This window comes from Nothoprocta perdicaria, unplaced genomic scaffold, assembly GCF_003342845.1.
Source record: "Nothoprocta perdicaria isolate Ctin4 unplaced genomic scaffold, notPer1 scaffold_97, whole genome shotgun sequence".
NCBI classification, from domain to species: domain Eukaryota; kingdom Metazoa; phylum Chordata; class Aves; order Tinamiformes; family Tinamidae; genus Nothoprocta; species Nothoprocta perdicaria.
The window spans coordinates 1,444,453-1,462,225 of NW_020456276.1; the positions used below are offsets into that span (position 1 = coordinate 1,444,453).

A 17,773-nucleotide genomic window follows, 5' to 3' on the forward strand; every position below is an offset into this window, starting at 1 on the left:
ATTTCAGAAGGAACTGATTATTCTTGGGGATCAGACCCCCCACCCTTCTCTATGCACCTTTCTTCACATTTCTTATACACTGTAGAGGGGAGACACCAGCCTGCTATCGAGTTAATTAGCCATTAAGAGAAAAGGAAGGGAAGGGAAGGAAATCAAGTCCAGTCAAATTATTTGGGATGAAGGATTCATACTGCAGTTCTGCTTTGGCGGGGCCTTGGGGGTCTAAGCCAACATCACTGGCAGAATGGGGCATTTTTGTGAATGGGATACCTTTAGCTTATCAAATACTTGTTTTTTATTTCAAGTGCAGATTTCCTTAGGCTCAAATTCAACCCCAGCATTTGAGGGAATTTGGCCTTAGGCAGAACGGCTTGCTGAGCCCTGCAGAAACTGGACGATTGGTGTGCCATCATCTCGCCGACCACCCCTGCTTTAGAGGCCAATTCTGCGATCACAAATCACCCTTTCCCAATCCAACCTTGGTGCTAAAGATAGTTGGGTGCATTAAAAACAAAGCGCTTGGCTTTGTGTCAGCAAACTGGGCCTAGCACAGTCACCTAGAACAGTCAGGTAAGCTTTAGCAGAATCCTTGTCCAGCTCAGTACTAGCTACGCAGGTGTAGTCGCCTTGGTCCCTTTCAGCCACGCCATATATTGTCAGCCCATCATCTTCTTTCTTCATCCTTAAAGGGCAAAAAAACATATATATTACCTATACATATATATATATTACATATGCATAGCTTTGCATAACAGCGTTAGACAGAGGGATTTGAGTCTAACTGTTTTCTGATAAAACACAGCCCAAAAAGAACACCTCAAACAGAATATGTTTCTAGTCTGAAGATTTTATCAGCCAAAGATGTATTGAGTTATTCTTGGAAACTTAATTTCCGAAGGAATTGGAGAACCTGCTCTGGTATCTAGCTGAAAATAATCACACTTGTAGAAACACAGTCTGACTTTGGACTCATTTGTGTCCCATGATCAAATCTCATTTCATGAGAGGAGAGTGACACCATGGAAAGGAAATTACAACTGTGCTGCTGACAGCAGATTAATTTTGAAGTAGTTTGTTATTAACCCGTGTATTTTATCAAGATATGCTAAAATATTTGCAAATAAAACCTGAGCAGAAAGTCTCCATTTACTGCTAGGAAACTGCTAGTCATGCTCTGTTCAAAGAAGCTAACATTACAAGTAGCAAGAACAGATGTTGCCTACATAGGAACTCTAATTTATCTAAATAATAATAAATTATAATTTATCGAAATTACCCCTGGTAACTCCTGAAATGTTCAACGGAGGGCAACAAGAAGCAGTAGGAGCTTAGGAGACGTAGGAACACGTTATGCATGTACCTGTTTCCAATATAAAGCGGAGCATCATCTTTGAGCCAGGTGACCGTGAGCTTCAACGTAGGGTCATGCTTCACGCGGCAGTGCAGGCGAGGCATGGAGCCCCTCTTCACCACTTGATCTTCTGGTCCTCTCACAATCCTCGTGGGATCTGTGTAGTCCAAAGGAAGGCGGTTATTGACAGCGGCTGTGCTGGGGCTCACAGCCAAGGACTTGGACGAGACAAGCAAGCATGAAATGAGAGAACTTGTCCCGTTCCCCATAGTGCCTTTTCTCTGATACAGAAGTTTGCAGGTAGGTTTGTCTGCTTAGCAAGCTTTTGGTTCATACTGACATCTTCCATATTCCAAGCTTCAGAGTTGATAGTGATCAAAGGATTCATTCTATCCCTTGGATAGAACGAATGCGCACAATTAACCCTACCTTAGCACAGGTGATTTTTCATGCTGTTACTTTCAAACCAGGCGAGAGCCCTTTGATCTAAAGACCTTAGGATCCTACCTTTGACCTCCAAGCGAACCTGGGCCTCTGCTTTACCCAGGATGTTGGTGGCAACGCAGGTGTAGATGCCCTGGTCCTCCTTCCGAGCCATGTTCATCTCCAGGCTCCCGTTTTCGTGCGCCTTGTAGTTTCCTCCATCGAGAGTGTTCCCCTGGCCGTTCTTAAACCTCACAACAATACAAAGCACTATTTGTAAGGGAAGAAACAGCAGGAAACTGCACCGTCCTGCCCGCTCTGCGCTGCACCAAAGTGCTGCTGCTCTTACCATCTAAGCGTGGGGATCGGGGAGCCAAAGAAGGGGCAGTCGAGACGGGTCCTGTTGTACTGAATGACTTTGATCAGCTGATTGCGAGGTGCTAATATCCGTGGGGGCACATCTGCAACAGCAGGAATTGCAGTCATTGAAATATAAACCAAACCAGGACCTAGAATGATACCAGTCTTTTCATCCACCCTCCCTTTTTCTTTCCTATCCCTGGTCTTTATTCACCTCATCAGGACTTCGTATAGCTTCTCCATCCTTTTTTATCTCTTCTTCCCTTTCTAGCCTCAGCACTTGAAATAACCTACATCTTAGCATCAACTCTATGTGCTGACCCTTGCTGGGCTTTGCGTGTGTGACCTTTAAGTCTGCTGTAGCAGAGGGTTTGTCGCAGACTTTGCAGGACAATGACCTTGTGAGTCAAAACCCAACGCACAGCCCACATGGCTGTGCACACGGGTCTCAGAATAGCCAACAACAACCAGGAAGGCAAATTGGGAAAGCTCACAAGGAAAAATGGAGTATAGGCGAGGTGTTTGTCTTCCCTAGGTGTAAGAGGAGGCACTATTTTGCAGCCAAGAGCATCTCGTGCACTGAGAGCTTCCTAGCTTCTTACATCACTTCTGGGCTGGCCTTTGAGAAGGCTCCTTCTCTATCCATGTGTCCAGGGCTGGTGGTTGTGGTAGGTGCTTACCCAGGACACTGACAAAGGCGTTGGCGAGAAGGTAGCCGTGCTCGTTGGACGCGTTGCACTGGTACACGGCACTGCTGCCGATCTGGGTGTCTCGAAACACTATGGTGTCTCCAGCCACTTCGCGGCTCGGGTTGGGGGGAGAAGCTTGAAAACACAGCAGACAGAGAAGACTCTTTAGTAGGAAATGAGAATTTCCAGGGTTCTAACTTTATAGAATCATAGAATCCTTAAGGTTGGAAGAGACCTCTAGAGATCATCCAGTCCAACCCCCCTGCACACGCAGGGTCACCTAGAGCATGTGGCACAGGCTGCGTCCAAGCGAGTTTGGAAGATCTCCAGAGAAGGAGACTCCACAACCTCTCTGGGCAGCCTGTTCCAGTGCTGTCACCCTCACCGTCAAGAAATTTTCGGTGATATCTTTCCTCCTCAGCCTACTTAAAACAAGCACCACGAGCTGCCCTAACTGCAAAGAAACGCTTCATCTGGCCTCATCTCAAGCAAGTGGTTTAGGTGCTGCAGGACACAGCATACACGCACACAGCAGCGGGGTGCCCGGCACCCCACAACAGCCCTGCCTGTCACATTCAGACACTGTCACATTATACACTGCAGCCACGGCCACTTTGCCATGAAGAAGATCACACCTTTCCCACAAATATGGCCATCTTTAAACATTTGCTTGCAAGGCGTCGGAGAAAGAAGTTGTGTTGGCAGTGATTGTGCTCCCTTTGCTTTCAGCCTGTTTCTCCTCAGTGTTGGTGCTTGGGGCTGGCCAGGTGTCCTCACTCACCTTCTATGGGCTCACCATTCACCAGCCACTGTATCATAGGCTTGGGGTTCCCATTGGCTCGACACACCAGCCTGCCGTCCTCTCCAGGGGCCAAAATCAGGTTCTGTGGCTCATCCAGCCAATACGGAGCAGCTTTAAAATAAACATACATACCGATTATAAAGGCAGCATCACATTCCCAATGCTGACAGAGGCGGGAGAGAGCGTTTCCTTGTGTGGAACTGCTTTCCCTGCCACCCTCAGGTGCCAGCAAAGTAGCTGGGTGCGGGAAGAGCAACGTTCTCCTTTTCCTTGCTGTCTCAGAGGGAGCAGGGCAGGGGGACGTACCCTTCACCCTCACGGAGATGGTGTGCCGGATACTGCCCATCTTGTTGGACGCCAAGCAGAAGTACTCGCCGGAGTCTTCCTCGGAGACGTTGGAGATGCGAAGGGCCTTGTTGAAGTTCTCCAGCTTGGTTTTGCCCGCTGGGAGCTCCCCTCCCTTCTTGTACCACATGATGTCGGGTGCTGGTCTGGGGAGAGGGGCGGAAATAAATATCCTTGCAAGAGGAGAAACGTTCCTAAGAGAACAGCATCTGCTCAGGCCCACAGAGAAGGACTGATGAAAGAGCTGGGATGCCTTTCCTGCCACCCCGGCCCCGCTCCAGGACCCTGAACATCTCTAGCCGAGCAGCTGAGGGTTTGGTCTCATGCCTTGCGCTCAGTGCAGAGCTACGACCCGCAGCAGCGCTGCGCCCAGCTCTGTCCCCTGCCCAGGGCACCTCTGCAGCCCACAGCCCACGGGTGCCACCACCCACCGCCCACTCAGTGCCGCGAGGGGCAATTTGCAAGCGCCTCCGAGGACGAATCACTGTGGAATTACCCCCGGATTTTGCCAGCGAGAGAAAACCCTTGCTCCTCAGAAGCCTGCTGCAAACCTCAGCTTTCCTGTTTGCACGCAAGCTCTTGGCTCTCGCCCTGGAATTAAGTTACGGGAGAATAACGAGCAGCCGTCAAAAGAACAGGCAGGGCTGCGCTGCGGTACCTACACGCCCGAGGCGATGCACTCCAGCAGCAGGTCCACCCCTCGGAGCACCATCTGGCTGCTCGACGTCCCGTACGGGTACATGAAGCTGGGCGTCGTTTCCGAAACCCCGCGGGCTGCAATCGGCAGGGAAGAAAAACAACAAAATGTTTTGGAGCTTTTGACCTCTCCGGGCAGCAGGGAGGTTGCTCCGGGGCCGGGAACATCCATGGCTTTGGGGGAAGCTCCCAGGTCCTGCATGAGCTTGAGGCTGGAGCGGGAGAGAGAATCCAAGGAGAAAGGGCCTTGGGAAGCAGAGCGGGGCACAAAGTACAGTTTTAAAGTGAAAACCTGGGAAGGGAGAGGATTTGGTGGGAAATACAAAACATGACAGAGAAGAGAGAAACACAAAAGGGAGCTGAGCTGGGGACGGCGCGTGGCAGCTCCGGACTGGGGCCGTGTCTCCAGCCAAGCATGGAAAAGTCTGGGCAGAAAAGAGACGGAATCGCGTTAGACTTGGAAATACTGATGGACAAGACACGTAACGAAGGACGGATATTACAGAGAGAACAGGCACAAGGAGCGTTAAGGTGACAAGAGAGCCGCCTTGCCACCAAGGGGACCACGGGGCCGTCTGCTCTTCCTCCCGTGCCGCAAAGCCGGAGCCGATGGGCAGCAGCCTTGGGAAACGGAGCGGGACCGGAGAAACACAGCGAGAGCCACCACGATGGGACGGGAGGTTTTGACGGGGGGACACAGGACAACTGCCTACGAGGACACAGAGCGAGGGGCTCCTGGGGATGCCCGGATACATCAGGGAGCACAGGATGGGATGGGCTGGGAAGCAGCAGCAGCAGCAATGACGGAGGTGATGGGATTAGGAGAGGGAACAGGACAGCCCGGGCTGTTGATGAATGAAGGGATCAATGGGGAGAGACTGTGTTGGGAGCCCGAGACCTCTTCCAAGCCCTCGTCCGAGACCAAGCTGGGCACGAGCAGCACCCGACAGTGTGGCAAGGGCTGGAAAGAAACGGCTAGAAAGACGGGAGAGAGGTTCCAGCTGGAGCCCACCAAGATCTGAATCATGAGCAGCCCCTCAAAAGAAGAGAAATGAAGAGGGATTTAAAGGACAGCCCCAAGGGCAGGAGCGCAGATACAAGCCCCCGCGCCCAGCGTTAGGTGGTTATTTGATTAATGGGTTACAGCAGCTGGAATTAAGTGACGTTGGGTTCACCACAGCTGCCAACACTCCCCCCGTTTGCTCCTCTCTCGTGATTAGAAGCTGTTTTACAAGCAAACGTTGGCTTTTGTTAGGCAGTGATTTGGTGTTTGAGCGGGCAGGGGTCCCTTCCTCGGCTGCACCTCCTGCTCAGGAGCTTGGGGTGCAGCTTGAAGCAGCAGTGCAAGCCAAGTTTTACCCGCCGTATTTTAAGGATGAAAATTAAAAATAAGGAAGATAAATTAGTTTTCTACCCACTCATCCAACAGACCTCACAACAGCGCTGCATAGCTGCTAAGCTTGGGCCTTGGTGTAGACCTATTAATAAGTATTTGGCTATTTAAAACTGGGAGAGCTGGAAGAAGTCTCAGACAGATGCAACATCCCAGCTCCAAATTTGCAGCACCCAGAGCTGCAATGTTTCGCTGATCCATTTGGATGGAGCAGTGCTGGAAGAATAAATCCCGTAGCTATTTATCTCTGCTGAAAAAGAGGCTTTGCTTCCCGTATTTGCTTCTGTTGCCTCCGCCTCGACAGCCCTGGGCTCGCTCAGTGGGAACAGGAGATCCCAGACCCAGCCGCGACCTTCCCAAGCAAACGGCCCCGCTCCCCGCCACCCTATGGCTTTGCCAAGAAAACAGGGATAAAAGACGCCTTCCATTCCCATTTTAAACAAGTAAGAAACCTCCGGCCGCTTGGCTTCCCTTCCTGCTGCCTAAGGAAGATGACCCGTAGGCTGCAGCCGCTGCCGGCCGTGCAGCCGATTGCAGCGTTTTGGGCAGAAATGCATGGTTATTGAGAAAAAGTTCGCCGGTGCCTGGGTTATTAGAAGTCCCTGGTTTGTGGCTCTGTTTTGCACAGCTCATTGACGGGCTTTTGCCCAGGCCGTGTTGGGCAAGCAGAAGGTGGCTAGTCCTGCAGATCCCTGAGCAGAACCGAGCAGGAACCTATGGGACTGCGGACAAGGTCAGCTCAGCCTGATGGGAGAGTGACCTGCCACGTCACTTTTCCCCATACAAACACATCCCGTGGGATACAAAGGCACCTTGGGACACTCCGGAGCGAGTCCCTGGCCAGCCTGGAGCACCGCAGACTTGTGAACGGAGCCGCAGCCGGGCCTGGCTTGCAATGCAAGCGCCTTTGCTCCCGGCCAGGAGGAGCAGCACGCTTCCCAGCACAGGGTTTGCTCCCTGGTGCTGCAGACCTTGCACGTCCACGAGCAGGGACATCACCCCCAGGCCACCCCTGTGCTCAGCCCCTGCCATCCCCAAGGAAGGTGCTCCCCCATGTGCTCGTGGTCCCATTGCAAAGCTCACTGTGCTCGTGGTCCCATTGCAAAGCTCACTGTGCTCGTGGGCCCACTGCAAAGCTCACTGTGTTCATGGTCCCATTGCAAAGCTCACTGTGCTCGTGGTCCCATTGCAAAGCTCGCCCATTTGCAATGAGGCTTATGGTCCCACTGCAAAGCTCACCCATTTGCAATGGGGCTCATGGTCCCATTGCAAAGCAGCCGCACAAGCATTTGCAGACTCGGCCCCTCTCCCAGCACCGTGGCTTCCTCGAGCCTCCTCCCCCTGCAGATCCTTCTCTTTGGGTCTCTTGGGATTGCCAAGCAGAGCGCCAGCTCCTCCCCGCGCGCTCCTCGCTCGGTGCCCGCCGAGGGGCTGTTCCCCGTTGCCTTCCCTTTGGGAGATGTCAATGCGGCGGGCACTGCACCGGGGCGGCCAGCGCTTCTTGCTGAACAAAGCAGGGCTCCTGTCACCCTGCGGCGCCGGCTCCACGTGAGCCCGGTCCCTGCAGGCTCCAGCTGCCTCCTGACCACTGGGGAGGTGCCAGTGACCCTATTTCCTAGGCAAGGAACAGGGACACGGGCTGCCCGCCAGGGAGGGGAGCTGCTCCATGAATCCCAATGCCCTCACCTGTCCTAGCCTCCTTGGCGAGCGCTCCAGACTCTTTTATTAGCTGACAAAAGTGCTTTTTTTGTCTCCAAAGGTCTCTACGGAAGAGGGAAACGGGCCCAGTGTTGCGCGGGGACACGAACAAACCTCCTGCTCCGGGCAGGAAACCGGAGGGGACGCGACACGGGCTGCTCCGAGGAGCACTCGGAGCGGGATCCCACTGCGCGGCGCCGGATGGCTCCGGGTCACCCTGTGCCCCCCATCCCCAGAGAGGGAGAGAGCAAATCCTTCCCCTTGTCACCATCAGGCGAAGGGACTTGGTGTCACTGCTGATGCGTTCGTCCCTTGTCCCTAGGGAAGGGGGCAATGCTGTGGGAGGCTGGTCCCTGCCAGCTCCCTCCGTGAAGACCCTCACCCCACGCAGAAACAAGGCACTGAGCTCCCGAGAAAACCAACCTCTCCTTTCCTCCTCCTAGGCAACGCCCGCGCTTAGCTCAAAACACAAAAGATGCTCTTTCTGAACACAGAGAAATGAGAAACTTTGGTTATCTTTAAATCTCCATCCCAGGTCTCCTGTGGGGAGCAAGCTGACCTCCCTCCATCCCTACGGACCTATCCACTTGGTTCACACCCTACTAATCCGATTCCCCCTGCAGCTGAGCTCTCTATCTCCAGTTCATTGGCTTCAATCCCAATCATTTTAAGAGGTTCAAACTTCTAGGGCTCTTTTGCTCCTGCGTTTAGGGGCTCTTGTGCCTTTTGGGTGAAGTTGCTCATACAGCTTTTGTGAAGCTCAAACCGTAAATGACAAACCATAAGTGACAAAGCCAAAAAGAGCACACACATGCAACAGATACAGGAGATGCTGCCCACGTGTTGAGCCCTCGCCGGGCGCCCCGGGCGAGCGGCTGGGTTAGCGCGGGGTGAGTCGCGTTAGGTAAAACGGGGTTAGGAGGTGAAGTTCTCCAGAAGTCAGCGTTGACTCACCACTGTACATGTCAGTGTGATTTCGAAAGGACGTTTCATTATGGGGTTTCTCTGCAATAAACAAAAGACCGTGAGCATCCCGAGAGCGCCCAAAGCAGGGGAGGAGCACGGGGGGACGGGGAGGAAAACAAAACGGCACCAAAACCAACGAAATCAAAACCAAAGCAATTTCCCAAAGGGGGAGAGCAAGGGCGGACGGGCAACATGAGCGGTTCAGAAGCACAACTGCCCAAAAGGACACACAGCAACAGAAGACAGCGATAACGGAGGAAAAATAAGACTGCTTTCCAGCTCTAAGAGGGATAAACAAATAAATATATGAAAAATATCAGGTAATTGTATCATGGACATTTTCTTGAAGGGTTTTTCTTTTGGCCTCTGTGTCTTTGGGTTAGATGTTTTATCTCTCAGTTTCTTAACTATGAGGCAAACATATTTCCACTACTTTTTGCCAGCAAAAACCATACATTGGATGCAGCCAAGCAACAGCATAATCATGCAGAAAGGCATGGCAGAGAGGCGTGATGAAGGTGAACAAATAAAAATAATAATAATTATTAGGCTTTAAAAGCATAATCAACTGGAAAATCCTTTTTAACCACAAGGTAATTAAGTAGATTATGTTGCATGCAAAATGCCAGCTCTTTGATAACGTACTGCTCTCATTTAGCCACAGCCACTGCCAGCCAACACCTTTACTTGTCAGAGCATCATTGACCAAGCCAGAGGTTTTAGAGCAAAAAAGGAACAGGTTGGGCTGGTTACAATACGGGGTTGACCTGAACCTTCAGTCATCAGCTCACACAGGGTCTTTATAGAGAAGGGGAAAGAGCCCAGGTGAAGCCCAAGAGCTGCATGAAGTAGGGTGAACTAGAGAAACTCGCCATAAATAAAGACACAGGTTTTATCTGTGTAAAAATACCCATTTTTCCCTTTTCTGCTCTTGCATACAAGGCCATGACAGTCAAATGCAATGATTTTTCAGCAGGAGGGTGAACCTGGCTTTTCTGAACATCCATTGCTAAAGGCCGAGATCGCCGAGCAGCTTGAGGCGAATGCAAACGCGTCCCCTTTGAACGCCACGCCGATAAAGAGCATTTTATCAAAACAGACAAGAAATTAGAGCCTCAGAGCCTCGGCTTGTAAAGGCCTCCGGGGAGCGCGTGGGAGGCGTTTGCATCTCACAACTCATCAGACATTTCCAAAGGAAAACTTAAGAGCGGCTCCAGGATAATTGGAAGCCAAAGGACAGCAGCTGTAATGAGCCTTGCAAAGAGCCCAGATGCACGGAGCCCTGGGAGTTCCCATTTTTTTTTTTTCCACCTATTTTGGTTTTCCTGGAGCTTGATTCATATGTCAGACATTAAACACAGGTCTTTGTTTGCCAGAGTTTCTCCAGCTCACGCTAATTTAGGACTCGGCCCTTCAGGTACAGATAAACCTTGCCATTATTTGGCCAGCTCTGTAAATGGGCAAGGAAAATTTGGAGTGAGGAGCTACAGATATTCCTCTCCATTAGCAAAGGGGCTCTTTATAGTGTTTGAACTGCTGACTCTCCACTCATGCATTGCATAGAGGGGAAGGTGTTACAATAAAACTGTAAAATATTAGAGGCCGAGTCACCTCTCACGTCAGCTTCAGGTCACTGCTCTGAGGATGCTTTAATAGAGTTAATTCTGTTTTAAGCTGCTGCAAGAGCGGGTTAAGCCCCTAACTCTGGGATTCGGCTCCAGCTCTACTGTGCACAACCACCTGCTCCCCAAAGCACCTCCCTGCACAAGAGCCTTCCTCTCTCAGCTACAAGAAAGACCTCAGCAGGACCTGGAGATGTTCTTCATGTGGCCCCAAGTGATGACATGGCCCATGTGGGCTGTGTGCTGTCGGTCTCAGCTGAGACTGTACCGGGTGCTGTGCACACATATAACAAGAAAGCCTCTTCTGGAGCACCTGCGTTGCCTCCTGCAGTGCTCGGCTCGTGTCCCTGTGCCAACGTTGCCACCAAGCAACTGGCACAAGCCTTGGTAGCATCAGAAAGCCGCCTTCTTTAGAGGAGCCTCTTTTCTGGAGGAGAAACTTGGGGTGCCTGGCCCTGCTCATGGAGCGTCCCTTCATACAGCAAAACAGACGTGCGCTCCTCCTGTCCCAGAGAGCGATCTTCACTAGGCTAAGACTAAGATCAGCAGCCAACCTGAACACGCTGCCCGTGTTCAGGCCACAAACAGCCAAGCCCTCCTGTCACCACATTCCTGAGCCAAGGAGCTAAACGGCAGCCCCCCAGGCCATGGGCAACTGTGCAAGGCAACTCACTAGCCACAAAGCTGGGTCCTGCTCGGGCCCATTCCTGCACCCTGGCAGCGGTGCAAGGCTGCTACCCCCGTCACAGCCAAGTCCAGCGCTGCTGTGAGAGAGGAGCTGCGGTTGGAGCGGGGCAGAGCTGCGCCCGCTGCTGGCTGCCATGCCGATGCCAATGGCAGCGGCATCCAAGAGGAGCGAGCCCAAATGTTTGGATGCCCTCCGCTGATTAAAACACCCACCTATGCACTCAGCCAGCAAAGCGAAACTCCAAATCCGGATTTTCCATAAACCTGAGAAAAACACGTCTATTTCCCACATTTACAGCTAGGAACACATCGCTTGATACTACACGTTTCCCTAAAAACGGGGGGAACTGCCCCCCACACAGACCCGACACGTGCACAGAGCTGCCTTTGCAGCCCGGCCGCCTGCAAAGCTGCAGAGCTGGCAAAGCTCAGGGACACTGCAAGGAAATCAGCTGCCTCTCACTCCCGCATTAACATCCAAGGACTGCCCTTCCGCATGCAAACAAGGTCTTATAGCGCCTTAAACAAAATGCAAGAAGCCCTGTTGACCCTGGTACAGTTGGGGTTGTTGAGGGCTGGTACAGGGTGGCCTGAAAGAGGAGTCACGCCAAGAGCAGGCAGAAGACCCATCTTGGGGGATCCTCGTGACACTTACTGGTTTTCACCTTGAGGGTGTACGGGTTTTTCTGCTGGATGGTGTGGGTGAAGTGGAAGCGTGCGTTACAGCTGTAGTCCGTCTGGGCATCTTGCAGCAAGACGTTGGAGAAGTACAAGTCGCCGTTCTGGCCTTGGGAGACGCGCTTGTCTTGGTGGATTGGCTCCATGGCTGCACAGGAGAAGAGGAGGCCAAAGTTAGAGGTGCCAGAGGAAACGCTAACGCTCCTGGATGCTTCTATGGGCAACCTCTAAAGATAATAATTATTTTAAATAAGGAGTGTGGTCAAGAGAGGTGCTCCCCAGTGAGGGTTCCAGTTGGGAAGGGGCATTTGTCCAACTTACAGCTGCTCATCCAGAAGATGACCGGAGAAGGCAGGCCGGGCGGAGGGTTGCACTGCAGGCTAAGTGGAGCACCTTCATCCACCTCTATCACATCCACCTTCTCCTTGGGCCACAAGGGAGACTCTGAGAAGAGGAGCAAAGCCACAGCAAGCAGTCTGGTGAAGGGCTGGTTTGAGGAGAGATTCACTCGCCAAATCCCTTCCCTTCCTTCTTCCCACTGGACCTGGCCTGGTTTCAATGGGATCTTCATGCAAACCTTATTTCTACATGAGCAAGATTCGCTGACACAGGTAACCGATGAAGCAGGCTGAGATGTTTGAGCACCAAGGGCATGATGCTGAGATGTTTGGGCATCATCTCCATGCCTCTCCTACAAAACCTTGCACGATACAAATATCCACTGCAACCCTTAGAGTAGCAGTTCCCCAGGCTTGTTCTCTCACTACTCACTAGAAACCTGGAGGTGGATTTTGCTGGAGAGCGCCGTCCCAAAATCGTTGCGTGCAAAGCACTGGTACTCGCCCTCGTAGTCCTCCGGCCGGCCACCGCTGTGGAAGTCGATGACCAACGTTCCTGACCGCCGCCGCATGGAGACTTTGGGGTCTTTGGCCACATTGAAGAACTTCCCGTTCCGTGTCCATGAAAACCTGCACGCAGCGAGACACACTTGGTGTAAAATGGTGTAAAATGGTGTAAAACGGTGTAAAAACTTCCACCAACTTCAGTGGATGCAAGGCCAACTTAGACCCACAACAAGCTGGGCCCAAGGACAAGGCAGAGCTCCCCTCGAGCAAGCCCTTCTCCTTTATAGGCTCTAATAAACAGCACGGTTTTGGTAGAACAAGAGCTTTAGAGGCACTTACGTGGGAAGGGGGTTGCCTTTAGCTTCACAGTCGATGAAGATGTTGTCCCGGGGGTCCACAATGTAGTCCTTCACCGACTGCTTGGTGATGGTGGGCGGCTGTGGCACTGCAAGGCAAGCGGGGGCAAGAGGGGAGGAGGGTGATGCAGGGAGGAAGAAACCTCTCGCCTGTCCTACAGCAAGGCCCGCCGGGCTCTTGGCTTGCTCCCCAGGCTGGAAAGGCAGTTTGTGGAGCAAAACCCTTTCAGACCTGAGGAAGGAACCGCGAGCATTGGCAGGCTGGGCACTATTTCATCTCTCAAAGCACCGGCATTGCTCAGTCTCCCTTTCAGGGCTGAGCAACCTGGATTCTCGCTCGGTATCTTGGTGCCATTAGGAAAGCTCTCGGTTGTTTCTCCCTGCTACCAACGTGCCATTTAACTCCGAGCTCCAGGTGCTCCAGCCGTGTCCCTCCAAGGAAGAGCCATGGCACAGAGCTGCTGCAAGGAGTTTGCAGGCACTAAGCAAGAGCAAGGAGGAGGTCGCAGGGCCCCCAGAACGGGCACAGCAGTGGCCTTTAGCCACCAGCCCAGCCTTGGCACACGGGTTTCTACCAAGCCGGGGTCTGTTCTCCCCTGAGGTGCAGCCCAAGCCTCCAGAGCAAACGCTGCTCCGTGGCTACCAGCGCTTGCTGTGGGAGCCTTGCAAGCCCTATGTGGGCAAGGAGGGATGATGCTCGTCCTTCCTAACCCAAGACGTGTCCCAGAGGGTGAAATGTGGCCCCGTACCCCCAGGGCCAAGCAAGAGCCTCGCCCGGCCCCGCTCCTCCTGCTCTGCTCTGGAGGCACAGAGGGACTGTCGCATGCACGGAGAAGATAAGGGTGGGACTTACATTCACTCTGAATATTGGCTGTTATTTCCAAAGTGCAAGCATAACAAAGAAGAAGAAGAGAAAAAGGGTTAACCGAGAAGCAAACCAATATACGTAAACACTAGGCAAGCGAACAGAAGCGTTACGTAGTTATTGCAGGGTCTGCAAACAGCAGCACGTCAGCACGCAGGCACTTGGCAGTGACAGACCCAGGGCTGAAGGAGCTTCTACGTCCAAAGGGCTTGGGCAGCACGAGGGCAGCAGGGAGGTTGGTGCCTCCTGGCTCATGGGCCTTCAAGAGGGCAACACCAGCCTCCAGCAGCCCTGGAGCAGCCCTGGAGCGCCGGGATGCTCCGCTCGCATCAACATCTGGCAGAGCCTTGTGTCCCCCAGGCCAATGTGGCGCGGGTTTCAAGCCCTTGCTAAGCTTTTGAGGCAGTTTGCCTAAACCAGGGAGTGATTTAAGTGGTTTTCTGGACAAAACCCCACGGGAGACGAGGAGGGCTGGGCTCGGGGGGGTCTCTCCTCCCGCGCTGTTTGCAGGGGCGTTTCTGGAGGAGACGAGCAGCACTTACAGTCGAGGGGCACCTCGATGGCGCTGGCGAGGTGCTGCAGGCACAGGGCGAGGGCGAGCGCGGCGCGGGCGAGCCGGGCGCTCGGCGGGACCATGGTGGAGGCCGGGACCGCGCGCCGGCCTCGGGCCCTCGGTGCCGGCCCCGCACGCAGAGCCGCTCCTCGGATCCTCACCTGCAAGGCAAACACAACAGCGGGCAGCAGCGTTGGCTCCTCTGCCTCCTCTCGTCTTCCCTTTGTGGGATTCCAGCTTCCCGGGGTGCTTCTGGATGGAGGAGAAGGGGGCGTCGCTTCCTTGGGCTCCTCCAGGTGCGTGAGCCGGGTTCCCATCCAAACCCCCCGGGATGGGCAGGATTCGCCTTTGCATACCCAGGCTTTTTATTTGGCTTTTAATAAAGCCATCAACTAAACGGAGCTTAAAAGATAATGGGAGAGGAAGATAAATGATCCCATACATGCAACCACGACCCCCTTAGCCAGTGTGCCGGGATTGCATCACAGCTGGGCTACCACTGTCTGCAACGGAGCAATAAATCCCGGGCACTGGACGTGCAGACAGCTCTCCCAGCTAGGAATGAACATCACGCCAGGACAGCAAAAGAGTGGAAAATCCCCAGGCTGCTTCCTCGCTGCTGCTCCGGCTTCAGCTCCAGCGGGAGGAGCAGATGGGAGCAGAGGCTGTTTGGGGAGCCGGGAGATCCTGTCCTTGCAAAACAAAAATTATCCACTGCAGCCAAGCTCTGGATCTGCTTTTCTGCCCTTTGGCACCCCAGTTGCACCAGATTCCTTGAGGTTTCAGGGGCTCCACTCTTTTTTGCTCACTCATTTTCCCATCCAGCCGGTGCAATAAAAGCAGTTGCAGCAGAGAGTATTACTGGCCAGTAATTGAAGCCCCATCCAGGGCTTGCACTGTCCTCGGTGACCTGGTCACCCGGACAAAGCTTTTCCAATTGCTTCTCCAGCTTTCTGTCCAGGGGAAGATGTCGCTGTGATCTGCAGCCTTCATTACTTCGAGCTCTTCATTCTCCCAGTCGTGGCTTAAAATGAGTAATGGCTCGGCTGGCTTTGTACCTTCCCGGTAGCAGGAAAAAACGGGAATCATGAGCTCGACCGATCAATACTGCAGCCGGATACTTAGCAAGGCTGAATTTCTTGTGCTTTTACTACTCTTGCATACTGGTACTGCACCTCACTGCCACAAAATACTTTATAAACCTCTTTCTCCACTTCATATGGGCAGGAAGGTGTAAAAAACCACCTATGCCTGAATCCAAATGCCACTTTGTAGTTGAAAAGTGAAGAATCCGCTGTTTTTCTTTGGGCTGGGCACTGCTTAGAGGGAGGGAAATGGCCTTGCTGCTAAGGAGCGGGCTCCTGGCACAGATGCTGGGGAGGCGGTTTGGACATACGGGCATGTGTGGGTGATTCTGCATTCATGTTAACGCAGACAGAACCGAGCCTGAACACTAATATACAGCACACAAAATGCTAGGCAGCTCTGCAGGAGCCTGAGAGGGGAAAATATATCCTGCGATCCAGGGCTGGGGCTGCTCCGCACACGATGTGTGGGAATTACACTGGTGTTTCCCGTGCCGACTGTGCCATACAGCCGGAGTTACGGTGTGTCTAGTGTGGGAAGAGCTGCACGGGGTAGCACCAGGGGGGATTTGCAGGCGGAAAGACCGAGCAATAAACCTGAGGGAGCATGAATGACTGAAAACCAGTAATAATAATGCAATGAAGGAAAGGGAGGGCTTTTTGCACCGGGAGAAGGGCAGAACAGCGGGGCCGGCGTGGGCGGCTGGGCCTGCCCCGCGTGGGTGACTCTGGGGACACGCTGTGCCGGGGACACGCTGTGCCGGGGACACGTCGTGCTGCAAGGACACGGCCGTGCCGCCGAGCTGAATGCACAGGGAAAGCACAGGGCAAAGGCCAGCGGCACCCAGGGCTGCGGCTGCGTCTCCTCCGGTTCTCCTCATGGACAGGCGTCGGAAAAGAGAGCGCCTGTTGCAAACACTTTGTCTGGAGGCTGCTGGAAATCTGCTGTGCAGGGGGAAAATGCAACTTTTAGCATTCAGGCAGGTCCTTCCCTGGCTCTTATGGCAGCAGATCCGGGGATTTTATTGGGAAAAAGCCTTTGCTCCAGTCACCTGCGTCGCCGCTTGGCTCCGGGCTGCTCAAGGGCACGAGCGCATGGGGCTGCCAAGGGCAATAAGCAGGAAGGAAACAAAGATCCCCCCTTATCCTGGGAATGCAACGAGCTAAAGGGACATCCTCACGCCATCCGAATGTCCCAGTCCCATTGCTCAACACTGCTGCCTTTTCCCAGGGTTTGGAAAAGGGGGATCTCAGGGATCGTGGGTGTCTCCATGCTCTCCTTGGCTGCACCCGCAGCGCTGAGAAGGGCAGGAACTCATTTCACCAATGGAACCAGACCTTCCCCAACAACACCCGGGACCAACTGCTTCCCTAAAGCCCAAATCCCACAACAGGGCGATGAGCCCCAGCCCTCTCGGCAGGCCGGGCACAGGGGCGACGGAGCAGGAGGAATCCTCACTTGGAGACAAACAAAATTAAACCATCCCACAGCAAAGAATTATTCTCAATCAGCTCATTAGATGCAGCAGGCCCCTTTTGCCAGCAATTAGGCATTTATCCTTATTTATGGTTGCCAGAGGAACTCCAGCCGCTCGGCTTCCCGAGAAGGCTCCGGCAGCAGCGTTTTATGGGCTTCACTCAATTAAAAGTGATTGAAGAGCCCAGAGCAGCGTTTCTGCTGCGAGAGATCCCTTTGGCTTGCAAACAACCAAACACATGGATCTAGGAGGAACGTATCCATGCAATTCCATGACAGAGAGAAAAGACCCATTTCGGGGGGCAAGCCCCGCTTTGCCCCGTTTTCCAAAGCCTTTCCCCACCGTAGCAAACGTGCACGGATCAACCCCCATGCGGCTGCTTCCAGCTCCCTCCCAAGCAGGTGTTGCATCCCACCAACGCACGGGCAGCGGAGCAAAGGGCCGGGAGCGTTTTCCCGGGAGTGCCTTCATCCCAAAGAAGCACCGGGACGCAGGGCAGCAGCTCCCCGCTCGGTGCGGGCCTGAGACACCCTTTGTCCCGCCGGCGCTGGGGACAGCCCGGGCGATTGTTGCGCAGCGGCTGTCGGTGGCAGCCGCCGGCGCGGGCGCCGCGTCCCGCTCCTCTCCCCGCCGCCGTCCTGCCAACAAGCGGCGCTTTCAGGGCGGGCACGGGGAGGCAGCCGGGGCCGAACGCGACGCGGGCAAAGGCATCCGTAGAAAAGGGTTTGATTGCACCTGCAAGCAGCGGCCACGTTACCTGCAAGCAGCTCCCGCCTGCCCTGTTTCCCTGTTCACCTCAATCCCTGCGTGGCTTTGGAGCGAGTCCCGCACGGCCCCGGTTTCCCGCATGGCCTGAGTGTCGCCTCCATCCTGCGCTCTGC

At 53.7% G+C, this 17,773-nt stretch overlaps 1 protein-coding gene across 15 annotated transcripts in view; it reads right to left on the bottom strand.

Moving 5' to 3' along the window:
• The window catches only part of NFASC (neurofascin), a 42,982-nt gene extending 28,555 nt beyond the window's left edge, over positions 1-14,427 (bottom strand). For 8 of the 15 annotated variants that reach the window (XM_026053178.1, XM_026053177.1, XM_026053176.1 and 5 more), the window contains exons 1-15: positions 14,319-14,427; positions 13,765-13,782; positions 12,895-13,000; positions 12,482-12,678; positions 12,032-12,154; positions 11,688-11,858; positions 8,712-8,762; positions 4,633-4,744; positions 3,932-4,116; positions 3,605-3,736; positions 2,815-2,958; positions 2,124-2,235; positions 1,859-2,025; positions 1,361-1,508; positions 558-682 (exon numbers count right to left, since the gene is read on the bottom strand). In XM_026053178.1, the coding sequence (XP_025908963.1) occupies positions 558-682; positions 1,361-1,508; positions 1,859-2,025; positions 2,124-2,235; positions 2,815-2,958; positions 3,605-3,736; positions 3,932-4,116; positions 4,633-4,744; positions 8,712-8,762; positions 11,688-11,858; positions 12,032-12,154; positions 12,482-12,678; positions 12,895-13,000; positions 13,765-13,782; positions 14,319-14,412 (1,885 nt within the window). In that variant the 5' untranslated portion in view covers positions 14,413-14,427. The remainder of the gene's footprint in view (positions 1-557; positions 683-1,360; positions 1,509-1,858; positions 2,026-2,123; positions 2,236-2,814; positions 2,959-3,604; positions 3,737-3,931; positions 4,117-4,632; positions 4,745-8,711; positions 8,763-11,687; positions 11,859-12,031; positions 12,155-12,481; positions 12,679-12,894; positions 13,001-13,764; positions 13,783-14,318) is intronic. The other 7 variants (XM_026053185.1, XM_026053184.1, XM_026053182.1 and 4 more) reach the window with 2 other exon arrangements.
• Positions 14,428-17,773: the final 3,346 nt, after the last annotated feature.